At 39.7% G+C, this 18,462-nt stretch overlaps 1 protein-coding gene across 1 annotated transcript in view; it reads left to right on the top strand.

The window, feature by feature from the left end:
* Window positions 1-12,597, top strand: part of LOC132864301 (ephrin type-A receptor 4-like) — a 125,471-nt gene extending 112,874 nt beyond the window's left edge. Inside the window, exons 15-17 of the mRNA XM_060897670.1 lie at window positions 3,807-4,015; window positions 7,448-7,609; window positions 9,519-12,597. Of these exons, the coding sequence (XP_060753653.1) occupies window positions 3,807-4,015; window positions 7,448-7,609; window positions 9,519-9,633 (486 nt within the window). The 3' untranslated portion in view covers window positions 9,634-12,597. The remainder of the gene's footprint in view (window positions 1-3,806; window positions 4,016-7,447; window positions 7,610-9,518) is intronic.
* The last annotated feature ends 5,865 nt before the right edge of the window (window positions 12,598-18,462 follow it).

Consider the following 18,462-nt stretch of genomic DNA (forward strand, 5'->3'; position numbering starts at 1 on the left):
AGCCAATCAGAGTGCACGATTGCTCATATCCAGTGAATGTGGATAGAATAATCATGGCTATACTGTAAATTCAGAATGTATTGACATTGTGATGTTGCAATATATGTTTGGGTTTTTTTACTTTCATGTCCATAAATGTTATAAATGATTTGTAAAGTTAAATGCTCGAAAAGCTCAACTAATCCAATATTTTCTATATTTTATGACTATTAATGAATTAACTGATGTATCTTCTAGTTGCTTGGTTTGTTTTTGACATTTCACTTGACTCACCTCTGTATTTTTTTTTAAAGACAAAATGAAATAAAACTGGAACGTATTTTTATCTGCAGTGTGAAGGATTTCATGTGTATTTTACAGGAGTAAAGAAAGCAGGGACTTTAGCTTCCATCCATCTTACTTTGATTGGAGTCAGATTTAGATTCTAGCCTGCAATCAGTCAAGGAGGACTGCTCACCTCCTGCAACATGACCGGTACTCACATTTGTGCGAGTGCACGGCAAAAATCAGAGGCTGTTTAGAGGCAGGCAAAAGTCTCTGCACGTGAGGGGAAGATTACAGACAAAGAAGAATTTTGTTTTAAGTGATTGATACAAATGTATTGTGACCGAGTCGAAAAAACCTTGAAGGATTTTGTGAAATGTCTAAAATGGGAAACACAGTCAGTGTCCTTGAAAGATGAACAGTCACTGTTCGTCTCTTATGATGCATACAGGGACAATATATGGGCGTTTCTTCAACTAGGGGCACTTTTACCATTGTGAAGTTGATGAAAAAAAACTTTTTCAAAATTTACCTAATTCAGTATCATACATTTAAATAACATACCTAGTTTTAAGATATGTAAGAGTTCAAACTTAGATTACAAGACAAATTGTTATTTTTGACATTTTATCTGACCCGCAGTGAAGAAACGTTATTTCCACCACATCTCAATCTACAACTGTAAAGTAAAAGTAGAATAAATTACACCATTTAATAATTGTTTAGGATCATGTTTGTGAGTAACTTTACCCATTTGTCCATGATATAAAACAACCATGCATTTTTAAATGAGATAAATTAACTGTCCTATGGACCAAATGCTGTATTGAACACCTGTCACAGTGGGAAACTTAACGTTGGTTTGGGTAGGACCTTGTTAGAAAATAAATAGCCTTATTTTTTATGTTAAATAACACAAGATCTCAGAAACTGTGCATGTAGTTTTAATGTGTGATGAGAACTGTTTGAATATTTTCAAAAAATATGTGTGGTGATGGAAATGACATGTGGTGGTGGAAATGACCAGGTGTTGTGGAAATGACAATGAATTGACATAAAAGTATATTTATTAGAAAAATTATAAAACTCATTTCACAGTTCACAAAATAATTAAACACACCTGTTTTTAGTTTAGTGCCAAGCCAATATCTGAATTTCATCAAACAGTTTGACTTGATGTCTCAAACATGAATGAGTACAGTTCATAGGCTGCAAATAACTCATTAAACCGATGGCTTAAGGCAGAAATATTAAAAAGTGGATCCTGAAAATTTCTAATTGGTCTCTTAAATGAACACTCTGTACTTGAAACTGTAACTAACTCCTGAAATTGTATGATTTGTATCATGGAACATCATGGAACTGCCTACTAATAGAAAGATGACCTAACAGAGGGTCTTAAAAACAGGAGATTGAGATTGATCAGGGCGTGGTGTTTGGGGCAGGTGAACATCCTGCTCTGGCTCCAAGGTTGCATCGGGAAAATGTGGTGGAGGAAAGGTAGGCCTGCATTGTGAGATTTTTTTTTATTTTTTCTCATCTATTTCTTTGATTCTCCATTGTCATCTCTGTTTGCATTGTTCCCGCTTTGACAGATCTGTGACTGCCTTTACTACTCCTTTTTCTTTTTTCCTCAAGTATCTCTCCCTGTCTCGTTTAAGTCTCTCCTCATATTTTGTAGGGTCAGCTTTTATCTTGTCCCTATAGGCTTGTGACCTTTGTTTTGTTGTTTTAGGCGGCATCTTAAAAAAGATTAAATGAAATAAATATATTAATATTGTATAATGGGCGGGCGGCACGGTGGTGTAGTGGTTAGCGCTGTCGCCTCACAGCAAGAAGGTCCTGGGTTCGAGCCCCGGGGCTGGCGAGGGCCTTTCTGTGTGGAGTTTGCATGTTCTCCCCGTGTCCGCGTGGGTTTCCTCCGGGTGCTCCGGTTTCCCCCACAGTCCAAAGACATGCAGGTTAGGTTAACTGGTGACTCTAAATTGACCATGAGTGTGAATGGTTGTCTGTGTCTATGTGTCAGCCCTGTGATGACCTGGCGACTTGTCCAGGGTGTACCCTGCCTTTCGCCCGTAGTCAGCTGGGATAGGCTCCAGCTTGCCTGCAACCCTGTAGAAGGATAAAGCGGCTAGAGATAATGAGATGAGATGAGATGTATAATGGGCGGCACGGTGGTGTAGTGGTTAGCGCTGTCGCCTCACAGCAAGAAGGTCCTGGGTTCGAGCCCTGGGGCCGGCGAGGGCCTTTCTGTGTGGAGTTTGCATGTTCTCCCCGTGTCCGCGTGGGTTTCCTCTGGGTGCTCCGGTTTCCCCCACAGTCCAAAGACATGCAGGTTAGGTTAACTGGTGACTCTAAATTGACCGTAGGTGTGAATGTGAGTGTGAATGGTTGTCTGTGTCTATGTGTCAGCCCTGTGATGACCTGGCGACTTGTCCAGGGTGTACCCCGCCTTTCACCCGTAGTCAGCTGGGATTGGCTCCAGCTTGCCTGCAACCCTGTAGAAGGATAAAGCGGCTAGAGATAATGAGATGAGATGAGATATTGTATAATATTTAAAAATTTCTATTCTAATATTATGTAACATGTTCTATTATATTAAGTATTACATATATCTTCTTTCACAATCCATGTCACCTGAACGTTATCATCCTAAATGTCATTTCCACCACATACTGTCTTTTCCACCACAGAGAGCAGTGTGGTGGAAATGACCGTGGTGGAAATGACATTTCTACACTTTTTTGTGAAAAAATGGAAGATGGCTTCACTGATTAGCTTTGAATTAATACTTAGCATTTCATGTATGCAAGATACTCTTATTTAACTTAAAATTTTCATCTCTTTAAAAACACACATGACAGTACAGCATGTTTGGAAATGATGTACAATAAATGTATTTACTGATCAAGCAATATTTACCTTGATTTTTCTTCAGTAGTTTTTAATGAAAATTTAAATGCCCTCCATGTTCGACATGTGCTCTGATGTCAGTGTAGATTTCCATGGTAACCACACAAACAATCTTTCTCACAAACTTTTTAAAGGGACATTACAGTGTTGTGGTGGAAATGATGCCAATACTGTGCGACAGGTATATTTTGTATAAAAAAATATATTAATGATGGACTCAAATGAAATATTATATGACATTGTATTTATGTGACTATTATTTAATACAGGTACATTAATAATTACCAGCTAAGTCATATTCTTAAACTTTATTTTCAGTCTTTTAGTTTAAAAGTCTGGGTGTGCGACAAGGAGAAAACAGTGATTTTGACACCTTCCAGGAGGTTGAAAAGTATGAAAAAATCATAATAGAAAGCTAGTAAATTTTTTTAAGTGGGTTTCATTGGTAGTGTGACAAAGAAAGTGGAATTTGTCCAAAATTATAAGTATTTTTTAAAATATGACCAAATAACATAAAAGTACCCGTAGTCTAAGAATCACCCATATATGTATTTTTATGAATTAGGTTTATGTACGGTATAGAAAGCAGACTGCCTGTGACACACTGACCTCTGCTCCCTGTTTCCTAGGTTATAAAGGCAATAGAGGAAGGGTACAGGTTACCAGCACCAATGGAGTGTCCTGTAGCATTGCATCAGCTCATGTTGGAGTGCTGGCAGAGAGAGCGCAGCGAGCGGCCCAAATTCAGCCAGATAGTCAACATGCTGGACAAACTGATCCGCAACCCGAACACGCTCAAGAGGATGGGACGAGAGACGAGCAGGTCACACAGTCAAAAGTACATAAGTATTTCTTTTAAATGTGTATCCATGCATGAAGTGACAGTGGTAATCACCCTGTATGGTTTGTTTCTATCTAAATGTCTGAAAAATCTAATAACGAAAGAAAATGTAAATTGTTGGGGGGGGTTCCCCATGAACTGCTATTAGCTTGAAAAAGCTGAACAAGTCCAAGCAAAATAGCACCAATACAGCTCCAGCCAAATACACCCAATCATGAGAAGCTACAACTTTTACACAGTATGTTCATTTATTTTTTTCGCGATCCGGTTTCCATCAAATCCTGCGCTCTGATTGGCTGGCGAGCGGGTCCGTATCCTACGGTACGGACCCCGGATACGGACCTCTGGCAACTCGCTCGTTCACAACAACAACAAACATAGTAGCAATTTTTGTCAACATTTATTTTCGCATTTCTCAGGAGAATAGCATTAATTTTACAGCATGGATAGCGATAACGACAGTCTTCACAGTGAAAGTGAGTTTTACTACCCTGAGGAAGAAGAAATAAAAGAAACCATTTCAGGAGAAAGCTAAAAACCTGTAACTGTTGCTAACGCCGAGCAAAAACATGGCTGAATCCTGAATGACTCAATTTTGTATAAATAGGGACTACATAGGCGGCAAAACATAGTTTTTTTCCTGCCATGGAAGTGCACTTATATACCGAGGAGGAAGCCATTTGGATTACAGCCGTGAATGAGGATTCAAAATGGTGGCTCGGCTCGGTTTTCCCTTTCGGGCGCTCTCATTTTCTGCTAGAATTTGGTAAAGAAAAAAATAAATATATTATTTACCAGCTTAACGTCGGTCCGTATGGTGAAATACCGTGACTTCGGCCCAGAGGGCCTCGCTCAGTACTTTCAAGACCTCGGTCACGGTATTTCATGATACGGACCTCCCAGCTGGTAAATAACATATATATATTTTGACAACAAAGGTCACCATATTTCCTAGAGATCCTCCTTTTGAGTAATTCTAACTCAGCACAACTTTGGAAGTTAAGCTCAGGTTCGTCATGACATAATTGTCATGCTTCTCATTATGGCAGAACATTTGGAAGTTCGATTTGGGACTGATGTTAAATAAAATTGCATGATAATAGTATTTATTCTATCCACGTTTACTGGATATGAGCAATCGCGCGCTCTGATTGGCTACTCCACTACTAGGATATCAGCTCTTATACTGTGAGTAGAGAAAAACAAAATGGCGGCGCATGTTGCTGAAGCAACCGAGGACGAAATTAAAAACTCTACTCGAAAACAAAACCACAAAAAAAGCAACAAAATATGGAATAAAAGTATTTGATGGTAAGAACTTATCTTTTATTTTTCAAGGATTATTATTATTATAGCATTTTTCATAAATTGCTACCGTCATTTCGCCGGTTTGTTTACATTCTCAGCGGAAATGGTTTTGTCAGATGTTTTGTAGAAAGGTTTTTTTTTGAATTTGCTAAAAAATAAAATGCTCTGTTTCTCTAAACTCCAGTGAATGTGGATAGAATAAAACAGTTATTCCACTCGATCTTGTTGTATATGGCTTAAAGCCAAATCGGCTATCAGTTCATATATAACTCGATGTCGTGGAATAACTGATATATGTACTGCATCTTTTCATAGTATTTATTGACACTCTGAGTGAAATTTTGAGTCAAAATGGCTTTGTCCTGTTTCCACTGTCAACATATCTTTACATTGTCTATATAAAATACAAACTAGCTTATTCAATCTTTAGCCTCGATCAGTAGCTAGTTTATGCTTGCAGCCTGTTTTTCTGTTGTACACAGTTCTGTGCAATAGTCTTAGGCACATGTAAAGAAATGCTGTCGACCAAATATGGCTTAAAAATAATGAAATGAAATGTTTCAACATTAAAAATACTATAAACAGTAATCAGTAAGCCATAATAAATACAACAAAGTCAATATTTGGTGTGAGACGACCCTTTGCTTTAAAAAAAAATACTAGTCTCCGGTACAATGAGTGCAGTTTTATGTGGAAATGAGCTGTAGGTTTTACTGAGCATCTTACAGAACCAGCCCCAGTTCTTCTGGACACTTTGGCTACGTTCACACTGCAGGCTGAAGTGACTCAAATCCGATCTTTTCGCCCATATGTGACCTGTATCCGATCTTTTATTGACAATATGAATGACACAGATCCGATTTTTTCAAATCCGACCCAGGCCGTTTGGATATGTGGTCCTAATTCCGATTCCTATCCGCTCTTTTCATATGCGACTTCAGTCTGAACCGCCAGGTCGCATTCATCCGACTTACACGTCATCAACAAGCCACAAACGTCACTATTCTGCGCTGAAGTAGGCGGCGGGTCTCTCAAAAAAAGTTACAACAACATGGCGCATAATCACGGGTGCAGATAGAGGGTGGGACAGGTGGGATTCGTCCCACCCAGATTTAAATTCACTTCGTTCGGTCCCCCCCACTTTGCATAAGGCAAACCTCACGGAAAAATCAAAAGATTAATTACCATTCGGTTTACTGAGGTGCACAGCAGTGTATACATAGTTGCAACAACTCACATAAAACAAAACAAAGACTGATATTCGGTTGGTTGAGCTGCGCAGACTGCACAGGTTGCGAGCTCGAGCTTGGTTGCTATGGTAACCCACAACAAGTTTGACAGGCATATCGGGGTTGGGGTTGGTTTGCTGGCAGCTTTGTCCCCCCCAGTTTTTTGTCCCCCCCAGTTCAAAAAACGTATCTGCGCCCCTGCGCATGACATCAATGCGAGGGACGCTTCGGGCTGTGAAGGTTCTGAATCTTCTCAATGGAAGGACGCAGAGGTTAGGGAGCTGATTTCCATTTGGGGGGATGCAGCTATTCAAGCTAGATTGGATGGGTCATACCGCAACCGGGCGGTTTTACTTCCGTAAACACTGGCCATGCTCACTGCGTGTGACGTCATCGTATCCTGCAATGCGCATGCGGAACACTTTTAGGTCGCTTTTCGTTCATACTGAGGATCACATACAAGTCGCATATATTTGTTAATGTGAACGACCTCACAAAAAAATCGGATTTCACAAAAAAATCGGAATTGAGCATTAAGCCTTGCAGTGTGAACGTAGCGTTAGACTCTCACACTCGCTTCTTCATTTTGCACCAAAACCCAGCAGCCTTCATTATGGTTTATTTTTTAATCTGAAAAGTGCTCTCTTATGTAATATGTTGCTCAGATACTAATTTTTTTTTTCTGTAACTTTTAATTTTGTGCTGGAAAACGAACATTTGGAACTCTAAAATGTTTTTGTACCGACTCGATAATGTAGAAGTCATAAAATAGAAATCGATAACCAAGTTTGTATGAAAAAAAGAATTTGTGCTGTCTCATATTTGCATAAAAGCAGAGAATCAATGCACTTTTCCTCTAAATTAAATACAATACTGGTCTGTTTATCCTCAGGTCCCACGCATCAGCACTAAACCACACCCTCTCCATTGAGCCATCCCCTTCATTCAGTTCAGCAGAGGAGTGGCTGAAAGTTATCGGTCTGGAGAAGTACAGAGAAAACTTCGCTAAGGCTGGACACAGCAGCCTGGAAAGTATTATACACATGAATCAAGAGTAAGTATTTTATACACAAGCACACTTGTACACATGCATTTCAGGTACCTTTGGTCCATGGTCACTGATTTTTGGTTCAGTTCTGGTTCAGTATATTCTTACACAAACATAGGATTCATGTTGAAATGTGCCTTCTATCATCTCCACCTCATATTCACTCAGGAATTGTTTTTTTTTTTATTTAAGCGTACATAGTGTATGACATAATGGCACTGTAGACACTACATAGTGCACTAAATGCCTTTTCAGATTCAGTCGCGAAAAAGAGTGACTCCAAAAAATCCCTTTTGGAAATTGTTAATTACTTACATGCAATATAATTTTTAAGGCACTTGTTTTTTATATTTTAATCTAAAACTGATTTATACATTTTAGAAATAAATATTTAAAAGTTATTCCACGAAATCGAGTCGTACATAAGCTGATAGCTATAAGCCATGTACGAAGATATTGATTGGAATAGCTGTTTTATTCTATCCACATTCACTGGATTTTGAGAAACAGAGTATTTTTATTTAAATTTTTTGCAAATTCAGTAAATAGAAACTTTATACAAAACATCCGACAAAATCATTTCCACTTAGAATGTAAACAAACCGGTGAAATGACGGGAGTAATTTGTGAAAAAGGCTATAATAATAATAATTCTTGAAAAATTAAAAAAAGATACGTTCTCCCATCAAATAATTTTATTCCATATTTTGTTGCTTTTTTTATTGGAGGGGGTCATCTTCCTCTTCTCCTCCTTTTGGGTTTTTTGGTGGTTGGCAAACCAACTTAAAGTGCCATTCCACCATTGGATGTATTTTTTTGGCATAAAATACAATATATTTTATGACAACATGACTAGATAGATAAATATTTTAGCTTCAAAATGATATATCAAACATAATTTTTTGACAACGACAAGTATATTAATTTTGCGACCAAAGTCACCTACCCTTTTAATTTCCGTGCGGTAGTGAAACGTGATGTCATCGGCAGGTTCCCCTTCTTGTGTACCATGTCACGCGTGACGTGGCACAGATTATCAGCAATGGCGGATAGAACGCGATTGTCAGCTTCGGAAAAGAAGCGAAGGAAAATAGCAAGTGATGCCCAAAGGAGACGGTCGATGGTGAATATCGGCACAGCAATCAACAAGTGGAAATCGCGTTCTATCCGCCATTGCTGATAATCTGTGCCACGTCACACGTGACGTGGTACACAAGAAGGGGAACCTGCCGATGACATCACGTTTCACTACCGCACGGAAATTAAAAGGGTAGGTGACTTTGGTCGCAAAATTAATATACTTGTCGTTGTCAAAAAATTATGTTTGATATATCATTTTGAAGCTAAAAGATTTCTCTGTCTAGTCATGTTGTCATAAAATATATTGTATTTTATGCCAAAGAATACATCCAATGGTGGAATGGCACTTTAAAGGTGCATTACCGCTACTGACCGGGCTGGAGTGTAAAACAGGAGATATTGCGGGGGAAAAAAACAAAACAAAAATAAAACCTATATTCTTTCAGCCATTTACTTGATAACAATTTTTGGGGTTTTGTTTTAGAGTTTTTATTTCTTCCTCGGTTGGTCCAGTAACACGCGCCGCCATTTTGTTTTTCTCTCCTCACAGTATATGAGCTGATAGCTTTGTAGTAGAGTAGCCAATCAGAGCATGCACTTGCTCATATCCAGTGAATGTGGATAGAATAAAGGAAGATATAGATGGTATGCAGTTATTCAGAGCACTTTACGTCATCTAGTAACAAAAGGATAATTTCACCACAAGATGACAAGACACAGGAAAGTGGCTTTCTTTCCACTAAATATAATTGGGAAATACAACATATCCAGATTTGAAGAGTATTCAAACAATGAAACTGTAACAGTATTAATCCACTTTCCTCACTCTTCACAGAGATTTGGCCAAAATTGGAATCTCCTCAAGTGCACATCAGAAGAAAATCCTGAACAGTCTCCAGGAAATCCTGTCTGGAATACAACAAATAGAAGAGATCAAGCTTCCTGTCTGATCTGCGACAGTGCAGTTTAAACCAACATCAATGGCAATATGGAAACAAGATGGATATAATAGTTTAACTGCTCACGCACTTTAATTGGATACGGACAGTTGCAGACAGTGGAATCGCTGCACTTTTGATGGACTAGCCTGCATCTCATGGTCTTCCTGACTGAGGAGTTCTGAGGGAGAACACTAAAAACTGTTGACCCTCTGCAAAATAATACTGATATAGATTCAGGATTTCGTATCGGAGTCCACTTTTGAACAGACTGTGAAAGTGACACTTGAATGGGCAGTGAGAATATTTTTGCTGTGTTTTTGAATGAAGGGAATGAACATCATCCCCTTCAGGTCATCGTCTGAACAGCGCTCTTATTGATGGATACAAGTTACTTTTTTTATTTCTTGGTCCTCTTAAATACAAATTTTTTTTAATTGTTATTATTTCTCGAGTGTGTATTTCAGGAACTATTCAATTCAAGTTAACTGGTGATTTTTGAAATTAAAAAAAAAAAAAAAAATTACTATCTGAAGGGAATGAAGGTCCATAGATCAGAAACATCTCTAAGAGGACTAGGAGCAGATATGCAGTGTACAGAGAACATGTGAGCCCGGGTATGATGTGACTTGAGGCTATTTTTATTTGGAGTTTCTCAAAAAAAAGTCAAAATTATCTGCAAAATTCAAAATATTTTCCAGACTTACCTTCACTATCACCTTCATGAGCGAATGTGAACACCCGAACATATACTTTGCTTCGCTGTACCTGCAAATAATTCATTTGTCCAGAAATACAGTAACTGTATTTTGTAGCTAATTTACTTTAAATACTTTCCCTGATTTAACCTAGTCCTGTACTGTATGTCTTTTCTTAATCTATGACCAAGTCCATGTTTTGGTGGACATTTTACAGATTAATGTAGCTTCTCTAAATGATCTATCTAAACAATCAGCTTTCTATTGTATATTGTACATAAAGCAAGACTGTAATAAATATAATTTGTGAAGTACCAGTGTAAAATCTGTCTAAATACAACCGCGTTTCCAAAAAAGTTGGGATGCCGTGTAAAATGTAATTAGAAACACGATGTGAAGATTTGCAAATCATGGAAACCCTATCTTTCATTCAAAAATAGGACATAGACAACAAATCAAATGTTGAAACTGAGAAAGCTTATTGTTTTCTGAAAAATATATGCTTGTCTTAAATTTAATGCCAGCGACACGTTTAAAAACTGTTGGGACAGGGGAAACAAAGAACTGGAAAAGTAGTTTAAATTAGTTTAAAACACTAATTTGGTTAATTGGCAACAGGTGAGTAACATGATTGGGTAAAAAGAGCATCCCAGAGAGGTGGAGTCTCTCAGAAGTAAAGATGGGGAGGGGCTGACCGCTTTGTGAAAGTCCGCATGGGCAAACAGTGCAACAATTTACAAATAACATTCCTTAACATGAAATTGCAAAGAATTTGGAGATCACATCATCTATTGTACATACTGTAATATCATTAAAATATTCAGAGGATCTGGAGAAATCTCTGTATGCAAGAGACAAGGCTGAAAACTGACATTGGATGCCGGTGATCTTCAGGCCCTCAGGCAACACTGCATTAAAAGCAGACACGTGTCTGTAGTGAAAATCACTGTATGGGCTCAGGAACACTTCAGAAAACAAATGCATCCACAAATGCAAGTTAAAACCAGATATAAACAATATCCAGAAATGCCACCACCTTCTCTAGGCCTGAGTTTTTTTACGATGGACTGAGGCGAAGTGGAAAATTGTCCCAAAGTTTGATGAATCAAAATTAGAAATTCTTTTTAGAAATCATGGACACCACGTCCTCCAGGCTAAAGAGGAGAGGGACCATCCGGCTTGTTATCAGTGCACAGTTCAAAAGCCAGCATCTGTGATGGTATGAGGGTGCATTAGTGCACATGACATGGGTAGCTTGTACATCTGGGAAGGCATCATTAATGCTGAATGATATATACATGTTTCAGAGCAATATGCTGCCATCCAGACAAAATCTTTTTCAGGGAAGGCCTTCCTTCTTTCAGCAAGACAATGCCAAACCACTTTCTGCACATATTAAAACTGCATGGCTCCATAGTAAAAGAGCCCAGGTGCTAAACTGGCCTGCCTGCAGTCCAGACCTGTCTCCCATTTCAAACATTTGGCGCATTATGAAGTGCAAAATATGACCAAGGAGACCCTGAACTGTTGAGCAACTGAAATTGTATATCAGGCAAGAATTGGACAACATTTCTCTTTCAAAACTACATCAATTGGTCTCCTCAATTCACAAACATTTACAGAGTGCTGTTAAAAGTAGAGGTCATGCAACACAGTGCCCCTGTCCCAACTTTCTTGAAACTTGTTACTGACATTAAATTCAAAATGAGGTTATATTTTTTAAAAAACAATAAAATTTCTCAGTTTCAACAGTTATGTTGTCTTCATACTATTTTCACTGAAATAAAATAAAAGGGGGCGACGCGGTGGTGTAGTGGTTAGCGCTGTCGCCTCACAGCAAGAAGGTCCGGGTTCGAGCCCTGTGGCTGGCGAGGGCCTTTCTGTGCGGAGTTTGCATGTTTTCCCCGTGTCCGCGTGGGTTTCCTCCGGGTGCTCCGGTTTCCCCCAAAGACATGCAGGTTAGGTTAACTGGTGACTCTAAATTGACCGTAGGTGTGAATGTGAGTGTGAATGGTTGTCTGTGTCTATGTGTCAGCCCTGTGATGACCTGGCGACTTGTCCAGGGTGTACCCCGCCTTTCGCCCATAGTCAGCCAGGATAGGCTCCAGCTTGCCTGCGACCCTGTAGAACAGGATAAAGCTGCTACAGATAATGAGATGAGATAAAATAAAAGGGTTTCCATGATTTGCAAAACATTGCGTTCTGTTTTTATTTACATTTTACACAGCATCCCAACTTTTTTGGAATTAGGGTTGTATAGGCCAAGCTGAGAGGTGAACTGAATGTATTATTATAAACATGGTGCATTTTCTAATAAAATGGACAAGACCTAATCAGCGTCTCTCTCTTTCTTCAATTCTTTCTGTGCAGCATCATGTCTTTAATGAGGATTTCTTCTGCCTGAATATAAAGAGACTGCAGTGAGTCATCCTGAGAAACTCATCACTGCGTTACACAGCAATCCAGCAGTGTACATCTGCGTAGAATATGAGATTAGTTTGCCAAACACATATTAAGGTCACACCTTAAACAGGAAATGCTAGTTAAACATGTGCTACTTGAGAAGTGACGTGTAAAAAAAAAACATTCTTTCTTACGTTTGCTGAGGTTCTTTATTAGTGCTCCTCCAGTGAATTATTGGCATTATACACCGCAGGGATCAAATCAAAGAAAGGAATCAGAAGTAAGTCCATATTTTAAATCAAATACATGGGGTAAAAGATCAGAAAAGCCTGGGCACACTCAGACTTGCAAATAGGAGAACCAGGAAACTCGAAGAGAATAAGAGCAAGAAACCAAAAAATAATGGTGCGGTCTCATGATGATGGAATTATGGGAATTACAATATGGCAGTTCGGAGATTCTAGTCTGAAATGTTAATTTTTTCAAACTTGGAATTTGGCTCTTTCTAAGGAAATGCAGACAACACAAAATGGATCCATTGATAGCTAGAAGTTAGCTAAACCATATTGTAGCTGATTGGGCTTAAGATATGTTCTTACTGCTTTTTATGTAATAACTAAAACACAACAGGCTGTTGTAGGAAAATAATCAGCAATGGAGTGGTGTGATCCATTACCACTCTTAAATCAAACGTTTTCCTATAACAGCATACCCCAAGGCAGCATGGTGGTGTAGTGGTTAGTGCTGTCGCCTCACAGCAAGAAGGTCCGGGTTCGAGCCCCGTGGCCGGTGAGGGCCTTTCTGTGTGGAGTTTGCATGTTCTCCCCGTGTCCACGTGGGTTTCCTCCGGGTGCTCCGGTTTCCCCCACAGTCCAAAGACATGCAGGTTAGGTTAACTGGTGACTCTAAATTGACCGTAGGTGTGAATGTGAGTGTGAATGGTTGTCTGTGTCTATGTGTCAGCCCTGTGATGACCTGGCGACTTGTCCAGGGTGTACCCCGCCTTTCGCCCGTAGTCAGCTGGGATAGGCTCCAGCTCGCCTGCGACCCTGTAGAACAGGATAAAGCAGCTAGAGATAATGAGATGAGATGAGCATATCCCAAATTATTCTATCCACACTCACTGAATATGAGCAATTGCACTCTTTGATTGGCTACTCTACTACTAAGGGCCAATTTATGCTGACAACCCAGTCGTCGCAGATGGCATCTGCGTAGCCCCCCCCCCTTCGCAGACGCTCTGTGCGCACCTCCCAAAAATTGTGACCACCGCAGAAGCCTTGCAGACAGCGTCGCAGACAAGAGGGCTCTGATTGGTCCACTCTACATCCGCTGTACACGCACTTCCGCTTCCCTACTTTCCCGGTTTGGTTTGTTTTCACTACCGCCATTTTTAAAAACACGAGCGAAGATGGAGCAGCACGAAGAGCAGTTGATCGAGGAAGTGAGGAAGTACGTACATCTATACGACTCCAGTTCTAGTCATTATAAGTAACCGGAGGATAAACACTCCACTAACCACACCCACCAACTACTCCTAGCGATTTCGCTACTTCGCGCCCCCTTGCGTTGTGGCGGTGAATAACATCGCGCACGCCTATTACTCCCCACTCAACAATAAATTACAACTGTCTGCGAAAAGCTATCTGCGAAAGCCTTGTCGCAAGAGCATGCAGAGGCCCTAAGATATCAGCTCATATACCATGATTAGAGAAAAACAAAATGGCAGAGGACATCAAGTCAGATATATCACTTTATCACGTATTTAAAAGAAACAGAAATAGCTAAAAGTATATAGTCGTGTGTCCCCCCCCATCTCCTGTTCCATACTCCAGCCCAGTCCATGGCAGTAACGCACCTTTAAGTTGGTTTGCCAACTAGAAAATGGCAGAGCGTGTTACTGAACCAACCGAGGACGAAATAAAAACTCTACTCGAAAACAAAACCACAAAAAATACAAAAAAAGCAAAATATGGAATAAAAGTATTTGATAGTAAGAACATATCTTTTTTTCAAGAATTATTACTATAGCATTTTTCACAAATTGCTGCCGTCATTTTGCCAGTTTGTTTCCATTCTAAGTGGGAATTATTTTGTCAGACGTTTTTCTATAAAGCTTTTATTTATCATCTCATCTCATCTCATTATCTCTAGCCGCTTTATCCTTCTACAGGGTCGCAGGCAAACTGGAGCCTATCCCAGCTGACTACGGGCGAAAGGCGGGGTACACCCTGGACAAGTCGCCAGGTCATCACAGGGCTGACACATAGACACAGACAACCATTCACACTCACATTCACACCTACGCTCAATTTAGAGTCACCAGTTAACTTAACCTGCATGTCTTTGGACTGTGGGGGAAACCGGAGCACCCGGAGGAAACCCACGCGGACACGGGGAGAACATGCAAACTCCACACAGAAAGGCCCTCGCCGGCCACGAGGCTCGAACCCAGGACCTTCTTGCTGTGAGGCGACAGCGCTAACCACTACACCACCGTGCCGCCCCCTTTTATTTATCAAATTTGCAAAAAATAATAAAAATGCTCCGTTTCTCAAAATCCCATGTATGCGGATAGAATAAAACAGTTATTCCACTCAATCTCATCGTACATGGCTTACAGTCAACTCGGTGCAACGCACCTCGTCAGCTATCAGCTCATGTACAACTCGATTTCGTGGAATAATTGTTAATTGTTCTGCTATGATATGGACATAACTGATGAAATGTCAATGTTAAATCTGTTTTAAACATGTGCAAATAAAATAAAAACAGTATCTGAATATATTACATAATGTGAACTTTTCTGTTCGACTCTTACAATATGTGGTTTATTCATCCAGCTCGAAATATTTCTTCCTTTCTGTAGTTTGATTAATTTCGACAAACGGAACTTGTGAGTTTTATTTATGGAATTTTAGACACAGTTTGTAAAATAAAGATGAAAATAAAGAGGTCGTGTCATTCCCTGAGAGTGAGTACATCTCCAGTGTTACACCTTTGGTGTAACAAGATATTTCCCCAATTCAGGATGGAATTGTTATAGTCTTGTATAAAAATGTAATGGTTAATAAACTACCGTTCAAAAGTTTGGGGTCACTTTGAAATTTCCTTATTTTTGAAAGAAAAGCACTGTTCTTTTCAATGAAGATCACTTTAAACTAATCAGAAATACACTCTGGGTGGCACGGTGGTGTAGTGGTTAGCGCTGTCGCCTCACAGCAAGAAGGTCCTGGGTTCGAGCCCCGGGGCCGGCGAGGGCCTTTCTGTGTGGAGTTTGCATGTTCTCCCCGTGTCCGCGTGGGTTTCCTCCGGGTGCTCCGGTTTCCCCCACAGTCCAAAGACATGCAGGTTAGGTTAACTGGTGACTCTAAATTGACCGTAGGTGTGAATGTGAGTGTGAATGGTTGTCTGTGTCTATGTGTCAGCCCTGTGATGACCTGGCGACTTGTCCAGGGTGTACCCCGCCTTTCGCCCGTAGTCAGCTGGGATAGGCTCCAGCTTGCCTGCGACCCTGTAGAACAGGATAAAGCGGCTAGAGATCATGAGATGAGATGAGAAATACACTCTATACATTGCTAATGTGGTAAATGACTATTCTAGCTGCAAATGTCTGGTTTTTGGTGCAATATCTCCATAGGTGTATAGAGGCCCATTTCCAGCAACTATCACTCCAGTGTTCTAATGGTACAATGTGTTTGCTCATTGCCTCAGAAGGCTAATGGATGATTAGAAAACCCTTGTACAATCATGTTAGCACAGCTGAAAACAGTTGAGCTCTTTAGAGAAGCTATAAAACTGACCTTCCTTTGAGCAGATTGAGTTTCTGGAGCATCACATTTGTGGGGTCGATTAAATGCTCAAAATGGCCAGAAAAATGTCTTGACTATATTTTCTATTCATTTTACAACTCATGGTGGTAAATAAAAGTGTGACTTTTCATGGAAAACACAAAATTGTCTGGGTGACCCCAAACTTTTGAACGGTAGTGTAGTTCTATAACTGACACTAGATAGGAATTATTATACAGAAGTGTAATTTCATCTTAATAATCAAATCAGATAACCAAAACCATATCTTTGCTAATTTATGTCCTATAGCGCTAGGACAAAGCTCATGTCAACGCAAAATTATTAACAACAGATTAAAGACTAAGTATTTGTTTGTTTTTCTGGTCATGTCAGTAATTCAGAAATTAATCCAATTAATAGTAATATTTGCATCTTTAATTTTTAACTGGCTCTGATTGCTTACATGATACAGAATGGAAAATGAGTTGGTTATGCTAATTGTGCTTTTGCTTTATTTATGCTGCACTGCTTATAGTCTTTCCCCCACATCCTTATTGCATTATTTTTTTATTTAATCTCCCAACACATTTTGGTTCTCATTAACTGAAAACACTTCACATTGACAAACATGAAAGAGTTTTGCATAATTCTGTAGAAACTGTTTCCATGTGTGAATTTACTGAGTAGTGAACCGAATGATAATTGCGCATACAAAATAACAGACTAAATATTACTGAGGAATTGAATGAGGTGTGCAAGAAATACTGTTGCAGTCAGTAGACAGCGTCATTTCGAATATATCATCGGGTATTGAATGTTTGACAATGTCAAGACTTTGCTTCTTTACATCATTCTTTCTGGTGTGTTGGATTTTGGTTTTGTATCAGGTTTGATACGAAACCAATTCGTCAGAGCCAACAGATTTGCTCTGAAAAAATTATGCAATAATTTCCTCTCATTTCTGAATAATAACGAGGCTTTTTGGTTTCATCTTTTCCATTATTACATCATGTCCTGGGTCTGACCTCCTCATGATGATCCTAAACAAGACAAACGACCACCTTGAGCTGTAACACTGCTGTTATTAATGCTGCAGAGGAAAAACTGAACTTGATTCACCCCTTTGTGACCATATTTCTCCTACCATGATATCATGTATATTGATGCACTACCAGTGATCCATTTAAAAAGATACAACTTTAGGTTTCTTTACAAAACTTGATTTCAGTGCCTGAAAAGACCGGCAGTAGGATAGTAAAGAGCACCTAATCATAACTCTGCTATACAGGGGATATGAAAATAATAATTTAATAAACTAAATTGTGATAACCGGGCGGCACAGTGGTGTAGTGGTTAGCACTGTCGCCTCACAGCAAGAAGGTTCTGGGTTCAAACCCAGTGACCGGCGAGGGCCTTTCTGTGTGGAGTTTGCATGTTCTCCCAGTGTCCGCGTGGGTTTCCTCCGGGTGCTCCGGTTTCCCCCACAGTCCGAAGACATGCAGGTTAGGTTAACTGGTGACTCTAAATTGACCGTAGGTGTGAATGTGAGTGTGAATGGTTGTCTATGTGTCAGCCCTGTGATGACCTGGTGACTTGTCCAGGGTGTACCCCGCCTTTCGCCTGTAGTCAGCTGGGATAAGCTCCAGCTTGCCCGCGACCCTGTACAGGATAAGCGGCTACAGATAATGGATGGATGGATGGATGAATGGAGATAACCCATGAAAGGCTTATAATAATAATAATAATAATAATAATAATAATTGGTAGAAAGCAGTATGATGTTTGACCCCTCACTCAACTTTGATTCCCACATTAAATCCCTCACCAAGACTGCTTTCTTCCACCTCCGGAACATCGTCCGTCTTCGCCCCTTTCTTTCCACTAGTTATGTTCAAGCATTGGTCCACTCCTTCATTATGTCTCACCTAGATTATTGTAACTCCCTTCTC

Source organism: Neoarius graeffei, chromosome 17, assembly GCF_027579695.1.
Source record: "Neoarius graeffei isolate fNeoGra1 chromosome 17, fNeoGra1.pri, whole genome shotgun sequence".
In the NCBI taxonomy this organism is placed as follows: Eukaryota; Metazoa; Chordata; class Actinopteri; order Siluriformes; family Ariidae; genus Neoarius; species Neoarius graeffei.